The sequence below is a fragment of the Magallana gigas genome, chromosome 8 (assembly GCF_963853765.1).
Source record: "Magallana gigas chromosome 8, xbMagGiga1.1, whole genome shotgun sequence".
NCBI lineage: Eukaryota > Metazoa > Mollusca > Bivalvia > Ostreida > Ostreidae > Magallana > Magallana gigas.
The window spans coordinates 32226984-32246001 of NC_088860.1; the positions used below are offsets into that span (position 1 = coordinate 32226984).

At 32.4% G+C, this 19018-nt stretch overlaps 2 protein-coding genes across 2 annotated transcripts; one reads left to right on the forward strand and one right to left on the reverse strand.

Annotated features, from left to right (window-relative positions):
• Positions 1–1131: 1131 nt before the first annotated feature.
• LOC105341063 (F-box/SPRY domain-containing protein 1) lies at positions 1132–5345 on the reverse strand. The gene is made up of 3 exons (XM_011447359.4): positions 4718–5345; positions 3877–3952; positions 1132–3520 (listed from the first exon to the last, which is right to left on the reverse strand). Exons 1-3 carry the CDS (start codon positions 5288–5290, stop codon positions 3411–3413), a joined length of 759 nt encoding a protein of 252 aa, XP_011445661.1. The 5' UTR covers positions 5291–5345; the 3' UTR covers positions 1132–3410.
• Positions 5346–5505: 160 nt separating this feature from the next.
• LOC105341064 (mitochondrial intermediate peptidase) lies at positions 5506–18970 on the forward strand. The gene is made up of 20 exons (XM_066068514.1): positions 5506–5645; positions 5917–6081; positions 6456–6629; positions 6902–6990; positions 7415–7565; positions 10302–10420; positions 11234–11297; positions 11651–11807; positions 12005–12053; positions 12270–12333; positions 13513–13565; positions 13848–14001; positions 14506–14583; positions 14983–15187; positions 15523–15593; positions 15706–15804; positions 16536–16670; positions 16936–17057; positions 17404–17477; positions 17944–18970. The coding sequence occupies exons 2-20, from the start codon at positions 5929–5931 to the stop codon at positions 18009–18011; spliced, it is 2079 nt and encodes a 692-aa protein (XP_065924586.1). The 5' UTR covers positions 5506–5645; positions 5917–5928; the 3' UTR covers positions 18012–18970.
• The last annotated feature ends 48 nt before the right edge of the window (positions 18971–19018 follow it).

Sequence of the window (19018 nt, forward strand, 5' to 3'; positions counted from 1 at the left end):
GGTAAGTTTTATATATATGAATAAATATATTATAATAATGACTTCTAAGGAAGGTTGAGTAGTCAAAATATTACCCATCAGCTCTACCTGATAATTTAAGATATGATAATTCTAAACATAAAGTATTATAAAGTAGAGAGTATTTTCATATACCTATATAAAGCTCTTCTTCAAAAAGAGATCAATATGGTCTAAAAATAGTTACGGCCATCGAGCCCTCTTAAAATGTGGAAATTTGTGCTGAAGTATAACAGAGACGTAAGGAAGTAGCTCATCTTTATGACCCAACATTATCATTTATAACATCACAGGATTTATACAATATCCTGTCACACAGATTTTACATTTGGACAAAACCAGTCAATCTGAAAGATCTCGGTTATACCCACAATCACAATTTGAAAATTAAAAAAATATGCTAGAACCATTTTAGCAAGAGCTTGGACTTTGTGTACATGTAGTTGTGTTAAACAGCAATGTGACGTAGGCCTGTCTATTTCATTGACAGCTACTTAGCCATGGCTCCCTGAAATTAACAAGATTTGATTTGTATGGCTTTTGAGCCAAGACTATATACGCAATCGGTGAATATTTCGTTTGAAACCGCATCATTTTTAACTTGTGTTGATGCAAGAAATAGATAGCTACGTCCTACTGAAAGTCCAAGGTCTTATTAAAATGGTTCTATGAGAGCTCGATGGTCGTGGCCATTTTTCAACTATATTGGTCTCCTGAAGAAGAATAGCTCTGTATTAATTCAGATTTTAAGCTAAAATACATGAAATGTTTCTTTCCTAAATAATTATTTATGGCTTAAAAAATCATATCTAAAAATTCAAGGTAGATCTTATGGCTAATTGGTTGACAACCCAGCCTCTTTAAGTTAATCATCGAATTGAATTTTTTTTTAAAGTTCCAAAAAGAAAACAAGGTCAATTTCAACACATTCATAAGTTCTTATTTCTCTGTGAAAATATGAATGATTATAGTATCAAAAGTTTCAATATCATAAGGTTTTCCAATCTCACAATATCCCTATTTTGTATACAGTATTACTGTATCAGCTAAGTTACAGGCCTAATTCTTGGTTTCTCATCAGTTCTTCAAAGCTATCGAGTACGAAAATTTCCATTAAAATTTATTGAGAAATTTATTCAAAACTTCATAGAATAGTACAATGTCTTCACATACTGTATACAATACAAAGTTGTACCATTATATGCCTGACATCATTACTTTTACCTGACGTTTATTCCTTCTTTCTAATCATTTATTCTTCCCAATCATCCATCAATTCATTCATATCCACTCATTTAAATTGCTACACACATATACATATATATGCACTGGGCAGTCATCAATTTCTCATTCGCACCGTTTACATATACATGTACATCTATAATTGTTGAGGGCTAAAACATGTAAAAAAAAAAATTACACACATGTTCAGCATATTGACATGATCCAGCACATTTATAAACAAAAATGAAGATCATGTATATAGCACTATAAAATAGCGACCTGAAAGGAAACGAAAATAATAACTCACATGTATGTCTTTCTGAAAATGTAGGGAAGAATATATTAATTTTATGTAATGATTAAAAATTTCTTTTAAAACAACAGTTCAGCTTAGCTGCAAAGTTTGACATGTTTGAGTAAATACAATTTCCTAATGTAAGAAAATGATCTTTATTCTTTAACAATATTTCCTAATGTGTTTTAACATATATGTAAGAAAATGATCTTAAACAGTATCTACTACTTTTTCTATTACAATTCTCCATGCATTTTGTTTTATGAATATTCAAGATTTGCCAGTCCTACTGTCCTACATAAGAAAAGTATCCATTACTGGTAAATATATTTGTGCATATATCAAATATTTTTCAAAAACTTTCTATTTCTTATTCTGTAATAAAAATCTATACATGAAATGTTTTTAAAATTACTTTTTGATAACAACTTTTCCCCACATGCATTTAGCTTTTTTTGCAATGTTTTCTTTCTTGAAAATAAGTGAATAGATTTTCATAAATGTATGAAAAATTAATTGGGGCTGATTTAAATGTCAGTACACAGAGTTGGGACATAGAAAATATGTGTAGAAAAAGGGTGGTAACCAACTTAAACAACAATGCATTTGTGATATTTGAGTGGGATTGAAAAGTTGTGAGATTTAATTTCAGCTTTCCTATTTTCAAATGCAGCAAAACTATCATCAAAACCATTTTTTTTCTTTTAGCATATTTGGTAAAAAACTTATTATTCCTTGTAACAGTGGTCTATTGAAGAAAAATATGGATCCTTACTGGAACAAACCTAATGGCCAGCAACTTATTGTAAATAAAAAATTTCCAAATTTGTTTAGATCTAACAATCACATTTTTTTTTCTACAAAATTAAATTGAATTTTGGAACAAAACAACTATGAATGGGTATTTATAGAATACTTGTACCAGTAATAACTTGTTTTACAAATCATAGAACTTTACAATGTTTACTTATTATAGTATTCAAAAATACCATTTATGTGTAGTTTTTATCAATCATAGCAACATTTTAAATTGTTCCAATGTGCCTTTAAAAAGGACTGAACATCGGGAAGGATAACTCCTTAGGCATTCAAATAGTTGTTTGTTTTTGCTTAATTTTCAAATGAATTTTTTTTCAGACAAGTATTTCACTACAAGCAATTGGAAAAATTTGTTCAGCACTTAAAAAACTTGAAGCAACTGAAAAGAATGCATTATTCTGAAGCAAACTATTATCCTTTCTTTATCTACTGACATGATTATTCTGGGTTTTTTTTTTTAAATCTAAGGTAAGCAACAAGTGATCATAAATCTTTTTTCTTTCTAATTTTTTTTTTTACTGTTTTCCATTTTGCATTATCTTAATAATAAATAAAACATGATTACAGAGTTTGAGCATCAGGATATGAAGGAGATTTTTAAAAATGGATATTGTTTATACTGCTACAACACAGCTCAAAATAACAATCAATTTAAAAAAATCGGTCAAGACACAAAAACACATGCTTATACACTACATATCTACATTTACACACACATACACATGTATTCACACTCAGATTGATGTAAGCACTCATCTGGGTTATTATCCACTCTTTGTTCAGCAGCAATAATGTAAACGCACAGATTGGATAATTATATAATATATTCACTACTTTTGGTCCAGCAAAAGTAACATGGAAATCTCGGTTTAAACTTGCACAATTCTCATCACTACTTCTGACGTAGGCCTCACAGTAATATCCAAGCTACCTATATGATGTTCATGAAATGCACAGCCTCTTTTCAACAGAGACGTGAATCTCCCTGTAGGCCTTGAACAAATCCTTACATCCACTCGCATTGGTTAGTTGTGCTAGGGGGGTGAGGCTAATGTTATCCGTCAAGTGGAGGACCTAGATAAACCATTGAGATCTCGGTATTTCCATAGACTGCTGACACGGAAGGATAAAGGGGGGTGTCGGGTAATCCACGGAAAGCTACACCTACAATAAGAGAAACAGTTACCTCTAATGAATTTCGTAGTAAAATCAAATTAAATAATCGATTATTAAATATCAATACTGAAAGAATGTAATTCTTATTTATGGTTCATAATCTGCAATCTGATAATAGTAAAGCGGAAAGATATTTTAATTTTAATAGTAAAAGTCGAATAGAATATCAAGTCTTTCAATAAATCTTTACTTATTAGATGTTGGGCTCAAAGTGAGTCCACTGGTCTGAGCTAATATTGGACTATTAAATTTCATGCTGATATGACATTATATATATAATTATGATGAATATAGGATTACATTCAATGTATAATCTATATTTACACACTCAGCTTGTCCTTTACCTAAAAATTCATAATTCTTTTCAAATGCTAATGTATTGTCTTCACAGTCCAGTATCACTCGTATTCTTTCTCCAACCTGCAAAGAGAAATAAAACGTATGATTATGTACTTAAACATTTACAATTCAACAACCATGACTGGCATGAGTGATTCCAGAAAGAATAATCTTACTGTGACCAGGCTACGTTCAGGTCACAGTACTAAGAATTCGTCCCATATACTTGCAATGTAGCAGCCGCGAAGCGGATCAGCTTCGCGTCGATTTTAAGTCTGTTAAAAATAATCTGCAGGGGAAAAACACATTTTTATACATTACAAACCTTTTTGAACATGCATATGTAGTTTAGTCCACAAATTATCCATTTAATGAGTCGTACCAAGGCATCTTGTTAAAATACACGTTTGAATTTGCCTGCCATTTTGTCGAAAATTGCATTCGGAATGTCTCGGATTTTATCATTAACATGGCGACCATAAACAACGAATTTTGAAACGTGATGTTAAAAGTGGCAGCGATTTCGTTGTAAAAACAGTTAATGTGGAAATATGGGATTATAAAAGAGCAACATTGTAGGTATTTGAGACTAATCATATGAAAATTTATGCGAGATACAGCCGATATAAATTTTTTATTTGCTACGAAGCGAGTATATTGGATGAATTCTATCGTTAAACCGGGTCCGTAGGACATCTATGATTTTAACGATAGAACATTCTATCTAGAGTGATTCCATAATTGATGTAAATGACTTGACAATTATAAATGAGGAAAGCAATGCACAGTGAAAGAATTGTTCATCGTTGAGAGGATGCTACTGAAGTTGCACATGTGTCCCATCACCTGATATTTTGGTGCATTGTTCACTGTGGGATAATTTCCCTGGCTATCCCCATTGTGTAGTAGGAAATTGTCCACCAAGTTCCATCCCCATGTTTGGTCGTTCCCACCGAGTAATCCTACATATCCATGACAATAAAGAGGAGCATACTTTGTGGCAAGTCCGATCATTGCGATTGTTCCCAGTGGCCCCTCCCACCACACCTCCCAGCAATGCCGGCCCGACCGGAAACCTATTTTACCCCGTGCACCGTCCGTGCTTTGTGCGATGGGGTTCCGATGCACCGAGAACCCATTGGATTTAACGTACATGTTTTTTGAACAATCATTAGGGTTCCAAGCATGGTAAAATGCTCGAAGCTTTGCTTTATACGTTGGAACGTTTTTCAGTAAGTCAGATTTTAATGCCTCCTCGGCTAGTTTTCTCACACAATGAAATCGCCACACATCGTTATCTTCATCGTTTAAATATTTGTACCAGGGTTTACACACAAGTGAACAGTTCCTAAGATCGGATATGCTCAAATATGAAAATATTATTTCTAAAATATCTGATGATAACTTAGCGGCAGCCATCGTCGTTTGTGACAGGTCACCCTCGTGAGTTTTTGCGAGAACTCAGTCGCATAAATTTATTCTGCATCGCGATCTCGATCAATAATATTAAAATCATTCGAATCATTATGATTGCAATTTTTTAATGGATCTACTCATATAAGACACAACATTGAAATTCTTCATAATATGTCACGAGTCCAGACTTCTAAATTTCAAGATATTTATTTATGATATATAAACTATTTGATCGGGCTCTACATTTGAAAAATTAAAAAGAACAAGATGTCTGCGCCCTTGAGTTACAAAATCTGAAATCTTAAGCCGAGACCGGGGACGAGATGAACTTTGTTGCTAAAAGCTCGTGTAGATCCAGGTTTGCAACATTCATTTTCACTTTATTATATTCCAGTTATGACCTTTATTCATTTTAAAATTAGTTCAATACTTTACAGTGAATTCTGATGTGTTTTTTTTTTTATTTTTAAAAGTTATGTGAACTGCATATCAGAGTGTATATGTAGAACTTTGGTAAAACATTTGTGGAACTTTGGTAAAACATTTTTAAAGATGTGCCTTACATTTGCCACGTTACTGTAGTACTTATCATACATACATGTAATTGTTTTGTTAATTTTATTTTACAGATAAAAAGAAAGATGAGGCTATTAAATAAAAGGTCCTTGGCATTAATGGGTGCCTTCGGTGGTGCACAGAAATATGTGTCCACCTTGTCACCACTTGGATCAGTGTTCAACTCCATTCCTGCTCCAAAGAAAACTGACTGGGACTCTACTAGCAAAGAAAATAAGGTAATAATATTTGAATTCTTCCGTTAAAATAAATTACATAAATACGCTAATTATCAATATTGTAAATAAAACTCTTGAGTTGAACACACTGCCACCCCTCAATTTTTTTTTCTTCAAAAATTAGAATTCAGTATTTAAGACATTAATTAATTTCATAGGCATATATTGAAAACAGGAATAACCCAAAATTCTATTCTCAAACACATTAAAAGATAATTTTGAGTTATTCTCCCTTTCAGATTCTCTCATAAAAAAAAAATGGAAAGCCTGCATACTGCATTTTGGTCTCAAAAAATGAAGATTTACTTTATTTTGCCAAACGTAATCACTGAATGTCAATATATTGATTAAACTTGCCGTTTTGATGTTCTCAGGGATTGTTTCTCATACCAGAGCTGACGTCTCAGGTAGGATTTGATTTGTTGAGAAATTCAGTGGAACATGAGGTGGACCGCCTTGTGGTGGAGGCACTATCACCAAACAGAAAGCGAAAAATCGTCACCATATTCGACGAAATGTCAAATACTCTCTGCTGTGTTGCAGATATGGTAAGATTTTGTTTCTCTCTAAGCCATCTGTACAACCATGAACATGATAAAAGGCACAATATACAAAAATGTTATTGCATTTTTACACATTTTATAAGACATACGTGTACATGTATGTAGCTATATGTGATTTGCCTTTTCTTAGCAAGAGTTGACTACTTTATTTCTCAAATCACTGACATGAGATACAAAGATACACCTATTTGCAGTAAATATATAATCTATGAACATGCATGTATGTAGATTTGTGATTGCTGTTTTATCCAATGCAGGCAGAATTTGTGAGAGTATCCCATCCAGACCATGATTTTAGAGTTGCAGCAGAGTATGCGGTAGTTAACTTATCAAACGTTGTAGAGAGGTATGAAACAGACAATTACAGATTATTATAATACATTTTATTACAAAAAGAATGCTAATGAGAAAAATGATTAACAGAATGCAAGTGACGTTTTACTGTGCCAAGATGTCAGTTGTAAATAGCAAGATTAATTTCACTAGTTTGAAGATTACGGTACCAATTGTTTACAATTAACCTAACCTTCTAAAGTACTGTAAATGTATTAAATTAAGCTGTTTAATCTATTTAGCTTTTTTGGGCCAAAAGCAGCTTCCGCTATATAAAGTTCATTGTCAAATTCTATGCTTGCATATGTATAAATATATCAATTTAGAAATGCGCTTAATCAAATCCCCACCGACTTATTGAAAATCCAAATTCTGCAAAATAATTTACACACTAAATGTAATAGGTTTGCTGTACTACTCTTTATTTTTCTGTTAAGTCTGAATACAAACACGGCCATTTATAATGTCCTGAAGGAAGTACTAGAGTCTGGAGAAGATGTAGTCCCAATGGACGCAGTAGACCAACGTGTAGGACACCTATTTAAGTTTGACTTTGACCTGAGTGGTTGTCATCTGTCAGACAGTAAGGTACGTACAGTTATACCATGATAAAGTTAACAATTATACCTCTTGGTCTTAAATAGGCCTAAAAAAAAAATTGTGTGTTTAGGGTAACACTGATGAAAAAATTAGGTTAGGTAGGTAGGGATTTTTTTTTATTTTATCATATTTTTTTGGCATGAATCCTAAGAATGTTTCTTTGTTTCATATTTAAAAACGTATTTTTTAACGGAAATAATATAAAATTCACAATCGGATAAAATCAGACATCTAAAAATGGTAGGATCGGGCCATTTTTGTAGGTTAGGTCGGGTTACCCGAAACACACAACTTTTTTTTTTAGGCCTTATGACTTTATGGGTCATTCTCAAAAAAGGTGGTATTGGGTTGTTCAAGGGCACTAGAAAGTATAATCCTTGATTTTTGCCAAGTTCCACTTTTGTGCTACCTTTGGATATATATTAGCATACATATTGGCACATAAACAGTTAATTCTTACAAAATCTTAAAAATTTAGAAAGTTTATAAGTTGATTTTTTCACATTATTTGACTGTTCCCACTCAGAGTTTGCGACTTTAAATAGGTTTTGTAAGGTAGTAAGACCATTTTTTATTAAAATAATAGGGTCAAGAGATAAAAGGTAAGTAAAATACCTCTCTCAAACAAAAAGACGAAGAAAATATATGAACAATAATTTTCAGCGAGATCAAGTTTGTCTGTACATGTTTTTATGTCCATGGTGTAACGAAACAAAATATTGGTGTGTAAGAGTTGCTATTCTTAGTAATTTGAAAGATAATTGATGCCTCCTTATTCCCATCGTATAGCTATAAACAATGATAGAAGACAAAATAGCTGAAGATGAAATTTACTCAATTTTTTTAATGATAAGTAAGTAGAAATAAATGTGTAACTTTTTATATTGTCTTTGGGCTAACAGGAAATACTTAGGAAAAAGAAATATTTAGACACTCTGGAAAACAGACAAACTGTTGCTATGTGTTGTTGTAGCAGATAATATGCTCTTTTACTCTGAGGGAGCAGTAATTATTTAGCAGAGACAAGTTAATTCATAAATATGTCCTTTGTGTAACAGTCCTTGGTGTAACAAGAACAAAAAGTTACACCATAGACTATCACTGTTATCCCAGAGACTATAATTTACATAATTTATTTTTTTGGGAAAGATATGATGAAATTATTCAATAAATATATCACAATGTATCACATTTGTTAGTTTATGCTTATATATAATGTTGAAGCATCTGTTTGCTGTAGATCTAGATTATTTCTCAATCATGTAATATTTTGTTACTCCAAAGACACATACAATTAACACCAAGGACATATGACCTAAAATATTCATTTTAAAAAAATTCAGCATTGTCAAATCAAATCAAATTTATCAATTCAAGTATAATTAATATTGAATTTGATATTGGACTTACAGCTTAAGACAAATTTTCCCTAAAAAATATTATTTGACTTTAAACAAAATGTGTTACCAAGGACTTTTAATGTTACACAAAAGAGTATTTCAATTCCCATGCATGTATTTCTGATAGAAAAATTAATAAAACAAGTATTGTATAAATACATTTTATGACAGATTATGCAATGTAGTATAATAAAATACTAAAATTATTCATCAACTGGATAAAATGGTGTCCATGGTGTAACATGTTGTGTCTTTTGTATAACAAACTTAAATTTTACGCCTGAACTTGTAGAGAATAACAGAAACATGTATAATATATCCGCTGAAAAGTGCATTTGGTAATTTTGAATTCATTTAAAATACATTCAAGCTTTCAAAACAAATTGAAATATTAAAACTTTGATTCTTATAATAGACAATGTCCATGGTGTAGCATAAGTGTCCTTGGTGAAACATGCTGGAACTAAATTGTGTAAATAATTTGACTTTAGGGGCACTATTATGCACATTGATAATGATTACTGTTAAATATATGCATTCATAAGTTATAGCTATGAAAACATTCAGTTGTCTCTATTTTGAAATCTGATATTTTTGTGTTTAAATAAAGGTTGTCCTTGGTATAACATTTGGACTAACAATAATTGTCCTTAGTGTAACATCCCTTATTTTGTTTTTATTTTCAAAGATTTTTCAAGAAATATTGAGGTTTTTTCACTTAAGATTATTTTTCATATCACTTACAAGTGTCTCCCAAAAAAAAATCAGACATTAAATGGAGAAGAAGTTTTCAGTGTGCAATACAATGTCATGAGATAGATGCATATTTCTCATTCACAAACCAAATATGAAAAATTAAGGAAAATACATTATCAAATTCTTTTTTTATGATTAAGTTCAAGAAAAACTTCAAAAAATATAACTTTAACACCAAACCAAATGCATGAACAATAAGATTTAATGAAATTTATGAATATTTCTTATGCGTTACACCAAAGACTGTTTCCTTTTCATGTGTTTGTAAATATCATATTTTTATAGATTTTCATTTGATGTACTGTTGGCATATTTTAGCAAACAAACATCATGATATGCCCGATACAAACTATGATAAATTCAATCTGGTTGTAAGTACTTTGTTTTTAAACAAGTGGTACTTGAAAAAATCCACCTTTTTTGAGAATGACCCACATGTTCAGAATAAATGAATTTCGCATCAACAAAAGTTATTTCCCTATGCAGCAATTAATGTTAAGAATCTTTGATATATTGTCTATTGCTGATCAATCTTAATGCTTTTTTTGGTTTGTGTTTGCTTTAACAGAAGAAAACCTATGTGAAGTTATCAGAGAATGTTATAATGATGGGGAACATGTTTATGGAGGGGTGCCACGCATCAGTGGAGATCCCCAAGGACCAGCTACCAGACCATCTCAGACACTGGTAGGCACGCCTTACTTAGTATCATTTCTCTTAAGACATTTTAAAGCGTTTTATGTCAAGTCTAGGCATGCACAGTTGCCAATTATTTGTGTAATTGATAGCTTTATGCACAGTTTTTTCATGCACAGTCACCAAATTCATTTGTTTGCAAACATTATTACACATTGGTGTAAAAAGCAGCAAAAAACCATCGATTGCTTGCTATGAATATTTATTGCCATGGTAACTATCGATACTTTGGAGTATGTGAGAAATCCTCCACTTACATTGTAAAAGCTTTGATGTTTTGTCTTATTTTTTCCTTTCATACAATTATGTACATGTATGTGAACACAGGTTTGTGTTATTTGTTATTTGTGGGTCATGTAACTGTATATTAAGCAGAAATATTCGTGGAGGATTTAATTTTGTTATTTTCGTTGGCAGTATAAATCAACAAAATTAAATCCATGGCGAATTTTTAACTCAAGCATTAATAAATACAGAGGTAATACATGATACATTTTAGGGATTACGATATATGACGAAATTAAATGCCATTGAAATTGTATTTGGTTAAAAACAACAAATTCAAATTTTAACCCAACGAAAATATCATCTTTGCTAGCCAAGGGTGATGATCCACTGTGTTTCTCTATTCACCATCTTCGTTAGCCAAGGGTGATGATCCTGGGTGAATAGAGAAACAAAGTGGATCGTCACCCTTGGCTAGCAAAGATGCGTAAATATGTGCTTCTACAGTATTTGAAATTTTGCTTGAAGTCACAGATAGTTATATGTAGGTTCATGCTGTTATTAATTTTCCTGTTACAGCTTTAATCTGGATGGAGATAACGTGGTTGTAAGTGGAGCTCATCTAGACCACTGGAATGATCAGGTATGATTCTTATGAACAAAATGTGTACTGTAAATCAACTTTTATTTTCAGCAACTTTTATAATTTTGAATTTAAACAGTCATAAATATGCTCAGGGTGACTTTATTTTTGTGATCAAACATATCAAACAAGATTGGGAGACAAAAGATGGATTACAGTACATGTATTAAGAGTTGATTCTATTAAATCAAACTGCAAGAAATCAAACTACAATGTACATGTGTGAGAAGATCATGTGCGATGGATACACTGTACATCACACATTACCTTTTCATGTGTTTTAATTCATAAATCCATGAATTTTTGCAACAGAAGATGCCTTTAAGAAAGAAGAACCATTTGTTGTTTTGTAGGTGAGAGAGGCAGCTTACAGAGTGTATCATTATCCCATGGAGAGCCAGGCCAGGCTGTTGGATGCTCTGATTTTGAATCGTCATAAGCTGGCCACACTTGCTGGGTTCCCCTCCTTTGCTCACCGAGCCCTGAAGGGTACACTGGCTGAAACACCAGGTAAATTCTTAATAAAATCAGTAATTAATGAAGGGAATATCTCTAGTTGGACTACGTTCCAACAATTTTACATATATTTATGTATGTGCTTATCATGCTTTAGAAGTTTAAAGCAAACCCATTAAATACCAAAATTATATATGGCTTTCAGTCCAGCACTGTTGTCTTTAAACATGCATCTTCACTTGTGTCTTCAGAAATGGCAGAGGAATTTTTGAATGCTCTCTCAGAAAGGATTAAACCAATGTAAGTACCAGTTGAGATAAACAGTAAATGTCTTATTTATTTGTTTTATAACTACATGTACCTACCGGTAAGTACTTTAGCACTAAGGAGTAAAAGATTGTACACTTATCTTGGCAGGTAGATCTGTATTTTCATAATTATACATACATGTATGGAAAGCATTTTGTCAAAATTATTATCAAATTGCATATGTATATTTCTATGCTTTCCTCTCAGAGCTGAAAAAGAACACAAGCAACTTTTGAAGCTGAAGAAGGAGAAAGCCTCAAGTAACGACAAGGTAACAGCAGAGAGACAATTCATGTACATGTATTTCGCAGCACAGTTAAGGCTGTCAATAAACTCCGTTCAGACAAAAAGTACGGGAAATGTGCATTATGACATCACAGTATATTACAAACCTCGAAAGTACTTATTAATCTATTTATTAGAAAAATTAACTTATACTAATCTTTTATTTAAAAACAACAAATGCTATTACTTACAATTTTGATGTCTGTTATATCGTACACACTGAAAAATAAGCGAGATGTCGTTCTCGCTGTACTACAAAATATGACGTCATATGCTTCAAAATGACGCATTAAGTTAAATCATTGAAGGCTATCGTGCAGTTTTATAGCGAAGAAAAATAAATGTCATACATTAACGGAAAAGTATAAATGAATATTTTGTTTAAAATTATTATTAGTAGAATGCTACCTATATAGTCTTATTTTCATTTTGTTAAAAGTATGCATCGTATAAAGAAGCCACCTCGGTTTTGTATAAAATATCGTATATCTAAAATCTGAGTACCTAAATAAATCACTTAATTGCAAGGGCATACACTTACCTGATCCCGACAAACTTTTACATGTGAATTTGAAATATGCTATGTAACTTAAAAACTTCTACGATCCTTGTAAAATCTTACAAATTAATTATTTTTTAATGAAATTAACCCTGTGACCTTCAAAATTATTCAAAATATGCATTATAAATTACGGTTTCTACTAACAAATATTCTTATCTTAAATAGTTCGCACCGTTTTTCAAAATCTACGATATAACATCAAGTTATTTCATAATTCAGTTGTGAATTTTAACATGATTATGCCCTTGCAATATTGAATTTTTTAAATGACCTCAAAACCACAAATACATCTGCTTGTACCATGCGACTGCCATATCACGTGACCACTATGAACTTAAAATATTGTACTGTTATATATATATTTTAGAAATATATTGCATTTGAGCGACTGTTATTGATTTTAAAAAGGACATGCCAGTTTAACTAAAATATACGTGTTTTCATCACAAAAATTTGCCCATATTTTTATTGACCGCCTTAACTGTACTGCGTTGTTCATAAAAGGATAGGGTTAAAATAAAATACAATGGTTTACAAACCTCTGGCTTGGTTTCTCAATGCAGATTTGTGCATGTTTTCACACAGTACATTGTATTTTTGCAGGTGCTAAGACCATGGGACACTCCATATTACTCCGCCCTTGGGCGACATCTCAAGTCAGTAAAATTTATTTACCATCAAAATACTGTAAACATATTACATTTGGCTGCATGAGGATTTGGTTAGCATTTATTTGGGGGGTAAAATTGCTTCTTCTAAACGCCATGCAATTATTTATGTTGTTAGGTACATTAAAAAATAAAACAATTTGAAATCAGATCTACATGTATCCTATCCTGCTAAAAATCAATTTCTGCCAAATATCATGTATTCTAAACTTTTTGAAGGTAAATTTAGGAGTTACTGATTGACATGCATTGTGGCATTATTCTATTTAGATACAACATAAGCGGTGAGGAGTTTGCGCCCTACTTCTCGCTGGGGAACTGTATGGAGGGGATAAACATTGTGCTGAGGAGTTTGTATGATGTGTCGCTTCAGGCCCTGGAGCCACAGAATGGGGAATTATGGTCCAATGATGTCTATAAACTGGTATATACTGAAGAATTCTTCAAGCTTGTGGTGGCTCAAAATTCATGGATAAGCATTTTCAATGAATTATGAAACCTAATTTATTAATCTGAGAAGTAAATCTACAAAATTATGAGCCCATGTCAGATCCTTTGAAACACTGTCATTCCATTAAAATTGACCCCCACAGATTTTAATGTGATCACTTTAAATTGAACAAGTATACATTTAGCAGTATACATTGATACTGTAAATTCCTAATTAAACACGCGTAATTAATGTCCACGTAAAATCTCACTTTAATTTTTTTTGACAGATGTAAACTATTAAGAAATATATAATAAAAAATTGGTGTTCGCAATTTTATATTCTTTCAATTTGATGCATACCGAAAGAATCATGGAATTAAGTACTCGCATAAAATAAGGAATCTACAGTAGTTGTAGCCAGTATGAAAGTTGCAAGATTTTTATTACTTGTTGTACAATTTAGTTTAAAAGAGATTGTTTTATTGATTTGACACAGGCAGCTGTTCACAGAACAGAGGGAGTGCTGGGCTATATCTACTGTGACCTGTTTGACAGACCTGGAAAACACATGATGGTAAGAGCTTCATATTAATCATCGTCAAGCAAAATGGAAATGATATATCATTTGATTTTGTATTCGCATACTAATTTACTGGATACTAAGGTTTAGTCACTCTAGGCATACGCTTATCATTGAGTACAGTGAAAAAAAATGATGTTCATTTTAGGGGGCCATTTTAGGCCCTTATCAACTATAGTTCTTTTCACATCTACAGATTAGCCTTGATATAGACAAGAAACTTCCATGTTAACTGGTTTCAATCTTGCATTAGCATGTTTTAACATTAGTGGATTATAACAAATCAAAAGACCAGTGCTAATTCAATGTACGTTTATTACAGTACCAATAAAAGGTTTTCCCCACAGTACATATCTAGTACAACTTTTGAGTCTGATTTCTCTCACTCTGTAGGACTGCCACTGTACAATACGTGGCGGGAGAGAACAAGACGACGGAACGTATCAGCTCCCTATCGTGGTTTTGAACTGTAACCTGAACCGGCCCAGCGGTAACATCCCCACACTGCTGACCCCGGGCCTTATGAGGAACCTGTTCCACGAGTTTGGCCATGCCATGCACTCCATGCTGGGCAGAACCAAGTATCAGCATGTCACAGGTTCATCTTTTTTTCATAATTCATTTTATTTCCAACAATTTCAAAAATAAAATTATTAAAAGTAACAATTACAAATTCAATTAATGAAAACAAATACCTTACACATGTTAACTTTACTTTACTTTACTTTACTTTGGCACTGACACATTCAATCATAATATTCAGGTTTATCTATTTATGGTGATATACTTACAGTATGTACCGTTAGATGGTGTAAGATGACTGTGGGGAAAGAGTGCTTGAGTAGAGAAAGTTGGCTTATATATTGTAAAATTTTCCGTTGGGGCTATCCTAATCTTTGTTGCTGAAGTTTTTTGGGGATATTTTATTGACAGGTACAAGGTGTCCGACTGATTTTGCTGAAGTTCCCTCGGAATTTATGGAATTTTTTGCTACAGACCCAAGGGTGAGATTAATCTGTGAATTATTGAACAAACACAATGCATCCGTATGAACTTGATTTTTCCATCATTTTCATTTGTTTGTTTTTATTCTATTTTTTTTTTTCATTTCTTTAGGTAATCAGTTTGTTTGCTAGACATTTTCGAACAGGAGAACTGTTACCCATGGAAGCCATTAAGAAGTATTGTAAAGCAAGCAATATGTTTTCAGCCACTGTAAGTACTATAAATATTTTGATAGAAATAGGCTCGGAAAAGATAGCTGGATATCTAGGAGTTATTTCTTCCTTTATGTTTTCCACCACTATCAGTTCATGCAGTATTTCAATGTTTGGTTGGTTTTTTTAATAAAATCTACATGTTAATTTAAACATTTAATATAAAGATATGTTGCATGTCAACCATTAAATCTGTAGAAAAATAAATTGCCTAAATCTTGGAGACAGAAATTGTGAGACTAGATACTGTACTCCATCCATGCTGTAAGTGATATTCAATAGCACAGTACGCAACCTAACACCAGAGTAAACCCCAACTAAACCCTGGGTTTACTTTTAGGGTTTACTTGGGGTTTACTCTGGGTCTGCTTTTTGAAAGTTTGTGTCCACTTGGGGTTTCCTTTGGGTTTGCTCGTGATTTGCATTTGGGGTCAACTGTACGCACTGAAGTGTCAAGCAGACCCGTCTCTTATCTTACCATCTTACTGCCTGTAATTCCTGCCCCTTGTATATTCCAAATACACATGTAGTGTCTGCTTTCAGGGGTATACTTCTGATCATGGTCTAGTGTGTTCACTCTACATTGGGTTTACTCTGGGTCCACTCTAGTAAACCCAGAATAAACCCTGAAAGTAAACCCAGGCTTTAGTTGGTGTTTGCTTTCTGTTTGATGGGTCTGATCGTTACTGTATGTTGTATCAAGATCAATGACATTTTCCATTTAATAAGGAAATGCAAGTTCAGATAGTGTACTCCATGCTGAGTCAGAAGCTTCATGGGAAGAACCCTCTGGAAAAGTCTACCACTGAGCTATACGCAGAAATCCACAACCAGTACATGGGGGTACCCTACGTGGAAGGCACAGTAAGTGGAAACTACAGTACAGTAAAAACAGTTTAAGCAAGCATGCTTATAACAAAATTCACGCTTACTGGGAAGTCAGTTTTAGTTTTATACCCATAATCTTCTAATGTTCATGTACCATAAACCTATAGGGTTAAAAAAAATTGTTTGTAATGAGTGAATAAATAATTTAAAAGCAAAATGAGAATTTAATATGCCAATATTGATACAAATAAACAAACATATAAATGTTTTTGAAAGATATGATATTTTTTTTAACTTTCAGGCTCCCCACTTGCGCATTGGCCACTTGAATGGTTATGGAGCCCGCTATTACTCCTACCTGATGTCCCGGGCGGTGGCATCAGAAATCTGGCAGCAGTGCTTCAAGGAGGATCCCCTAGACAGGTGGGTGACCATACTTCGGTGTGCATAGTTAGCGGCAATAATTAGACTACCTGACTCACTTTGTTTCAGAAGCGATGTAAATGGTATTAGGATACACAGTTTTGCAGTATCTTCAATATTTTCAGTAAAAAATGCAAATTTCATACAGTTGATACTATTTCTGAAATTTAAAATTGAAATATATATTTTGCACGCCTTCTAGCCGTAGATATCAAAATATACCAGTACACATGCATGAACACACGCATAAATGTATACATGTACATGTCTTTTGACTAACTAACAAAAAGAATTATGTAACAATGAAGTGGATTTTTATAAAATATATTCACAACTTATTTCACAGAGAAATGGGAGAGCGTTTCAGAAGGGAGGTCCTAGCTCACGGAGGAGAGATTCCACCCAAAGATTTAATCAATGGTAAGCACATGTACAAGGATCAAAATCTCAATGTCTTTTTATATGAGTAATTGAAAATCAAGAGGTAACTTCAGCCAGTGCTGCCACAATTATAGTAAATTTTACTACTATGATATCTAAAAATGAAAAGACAAATATTCTATGTATTGAAAGTACACTGTCGGAAAGCCAAATTCAGTTCTAAATGGAAAAAAATCAGGGCAAGCCATTGTGTTTGATATATCTTCACAAAAAAATTTATTTACAGGCATATATCTTTTCCTTTTAAATTTTACTGGAGATAGTCCGATTCTGATTAATATAAGAGCTGAAACAATCCAATATTTGACACTTCTATTAGAATTGTAAAATCTGATTGATATTAATAATTCTCACTAACATCATACAAAGACAAATTCCAAGACTATGATACATGTACAGAGAGATGACTTTACAGCATACATGAATGTTTATATTTCAATTGCAGCAATGCTTCAGAAACCACTGACCATTGATGATATGGTTGACGCTCTGGTGGAAAATATGAATGGTTGAACTAATATGCAGTGTCTAGTGAAGATTGAACAGAGTTTAATCCTTACCAGTGATGCATTGTGCCACAATAAGAAGACTGTGATACAGACCTTGTATATCATTGTCCAACAATCATGATATCCCACAGCTGTGATATATTTCTGGTAGAGAAGCGAGTGGAGAGAACATTTTAAGACAGTGTCAAAGGATGGAATTGATGAACACTCTACATGTACATGAATATTCATAAGTTTATCTTCAAAATGGGTTTAATAATTTATGAACTATTTATTGGATTTATTTAGTTATTATTATGTTATACAGTCTAACTAAAAAGACAGCTGCAAATAGAAGCTGTGAAAACATTGATATAATTATATATTAAAGGAGTTAACAAAGTTATTGAATTGAATAATATGGTTGCTTTTTATTAGGAAAGTTCTTTCAACATACAAGGTTCCAACCTTATATTACAGTCTTTTACTATGGGACACAGAAACATTTGTGTTCGAATATGTCACTACCTTTGTTGAGTGGACACACATTTATTATTCCAATCTTATTTTGACAAGTGTATTTATGTTAAAGGAGTGAATGAAATTGTAATCTCATTGGACAGTGAACAGGTGTTTTTACATTGTTAAAAGTGTAAAAGGTGTTCTTTGATCAAGTACATGCATATTATAAGCTAAAATTTGTTTTGCTGTTTCATAACATGCATTAAAACCTAGCAATGTTCAATTTTCATGTTATAAATAAATACCTGTTACTCTTTAACCATTAATTTCATTAAAATGTGAAATTCTTAAAGTTGAAATAAAATATGGCCTGTAGTAAGTTAAGAAAAACATAAATGTCGGAATTAACGTTTCATTTTGCAGGTACATTATCTTTGAAAAGTGGACCATCATAAACTATTAAAAATGTTTTATGTTCATATTGCTACCTACATTGGTCAATAATATACCTTCTCAAGTCTCTTTGTTTAATAATTTATGCTGTCTTTAATATCTTGAATGATGCCAATC

Bases quoted from the DNA above. Each gene is read 5' to 3' on its own strand.
- LOC105341063 (XM_011447359.4), bottom strand. From the start codon at position 5,290: ATGGCTGCCGCTAAGTTATCATCAGATATTTTAGAAATAATATTTTCA. The intron at 3,953-4,717 runs GTGATGGGACAC...TTCTCTTTGCAG, and splicing joins ACAATGCACCAAAATATCAG to GTTGGAGAAAGAATACGAGT. The intron at 3,521-3,876 runs GTAAAGGACAAG...CTCTTATTGTAG, and splicing joins AAAGAATTATGAATTTTTAG to GTGTAGCTTTCCGTGGATTA.
- LOC105341064 (XM_066068514.1), top strand. From the start codon at position 5,929: ATGAGGCTATTAAATAAAAGGTCCTTGGCATTAATGGGTGCCTTCGGT. The intron at 14,584-14,982 runs GTAAGAGCTTCA...CTCACTCTGTAG, and splicing joins GACCTGGAAAACACATGATG to GACTGCCACTGTACAATACG. The intron at 15,805-16,535 runs GTAAGTACTATA...CCATTTAATAAG, and splicing joins GCAATATGTTTTCAGCCACT to GAAATGCAAGTTCAGATAGT.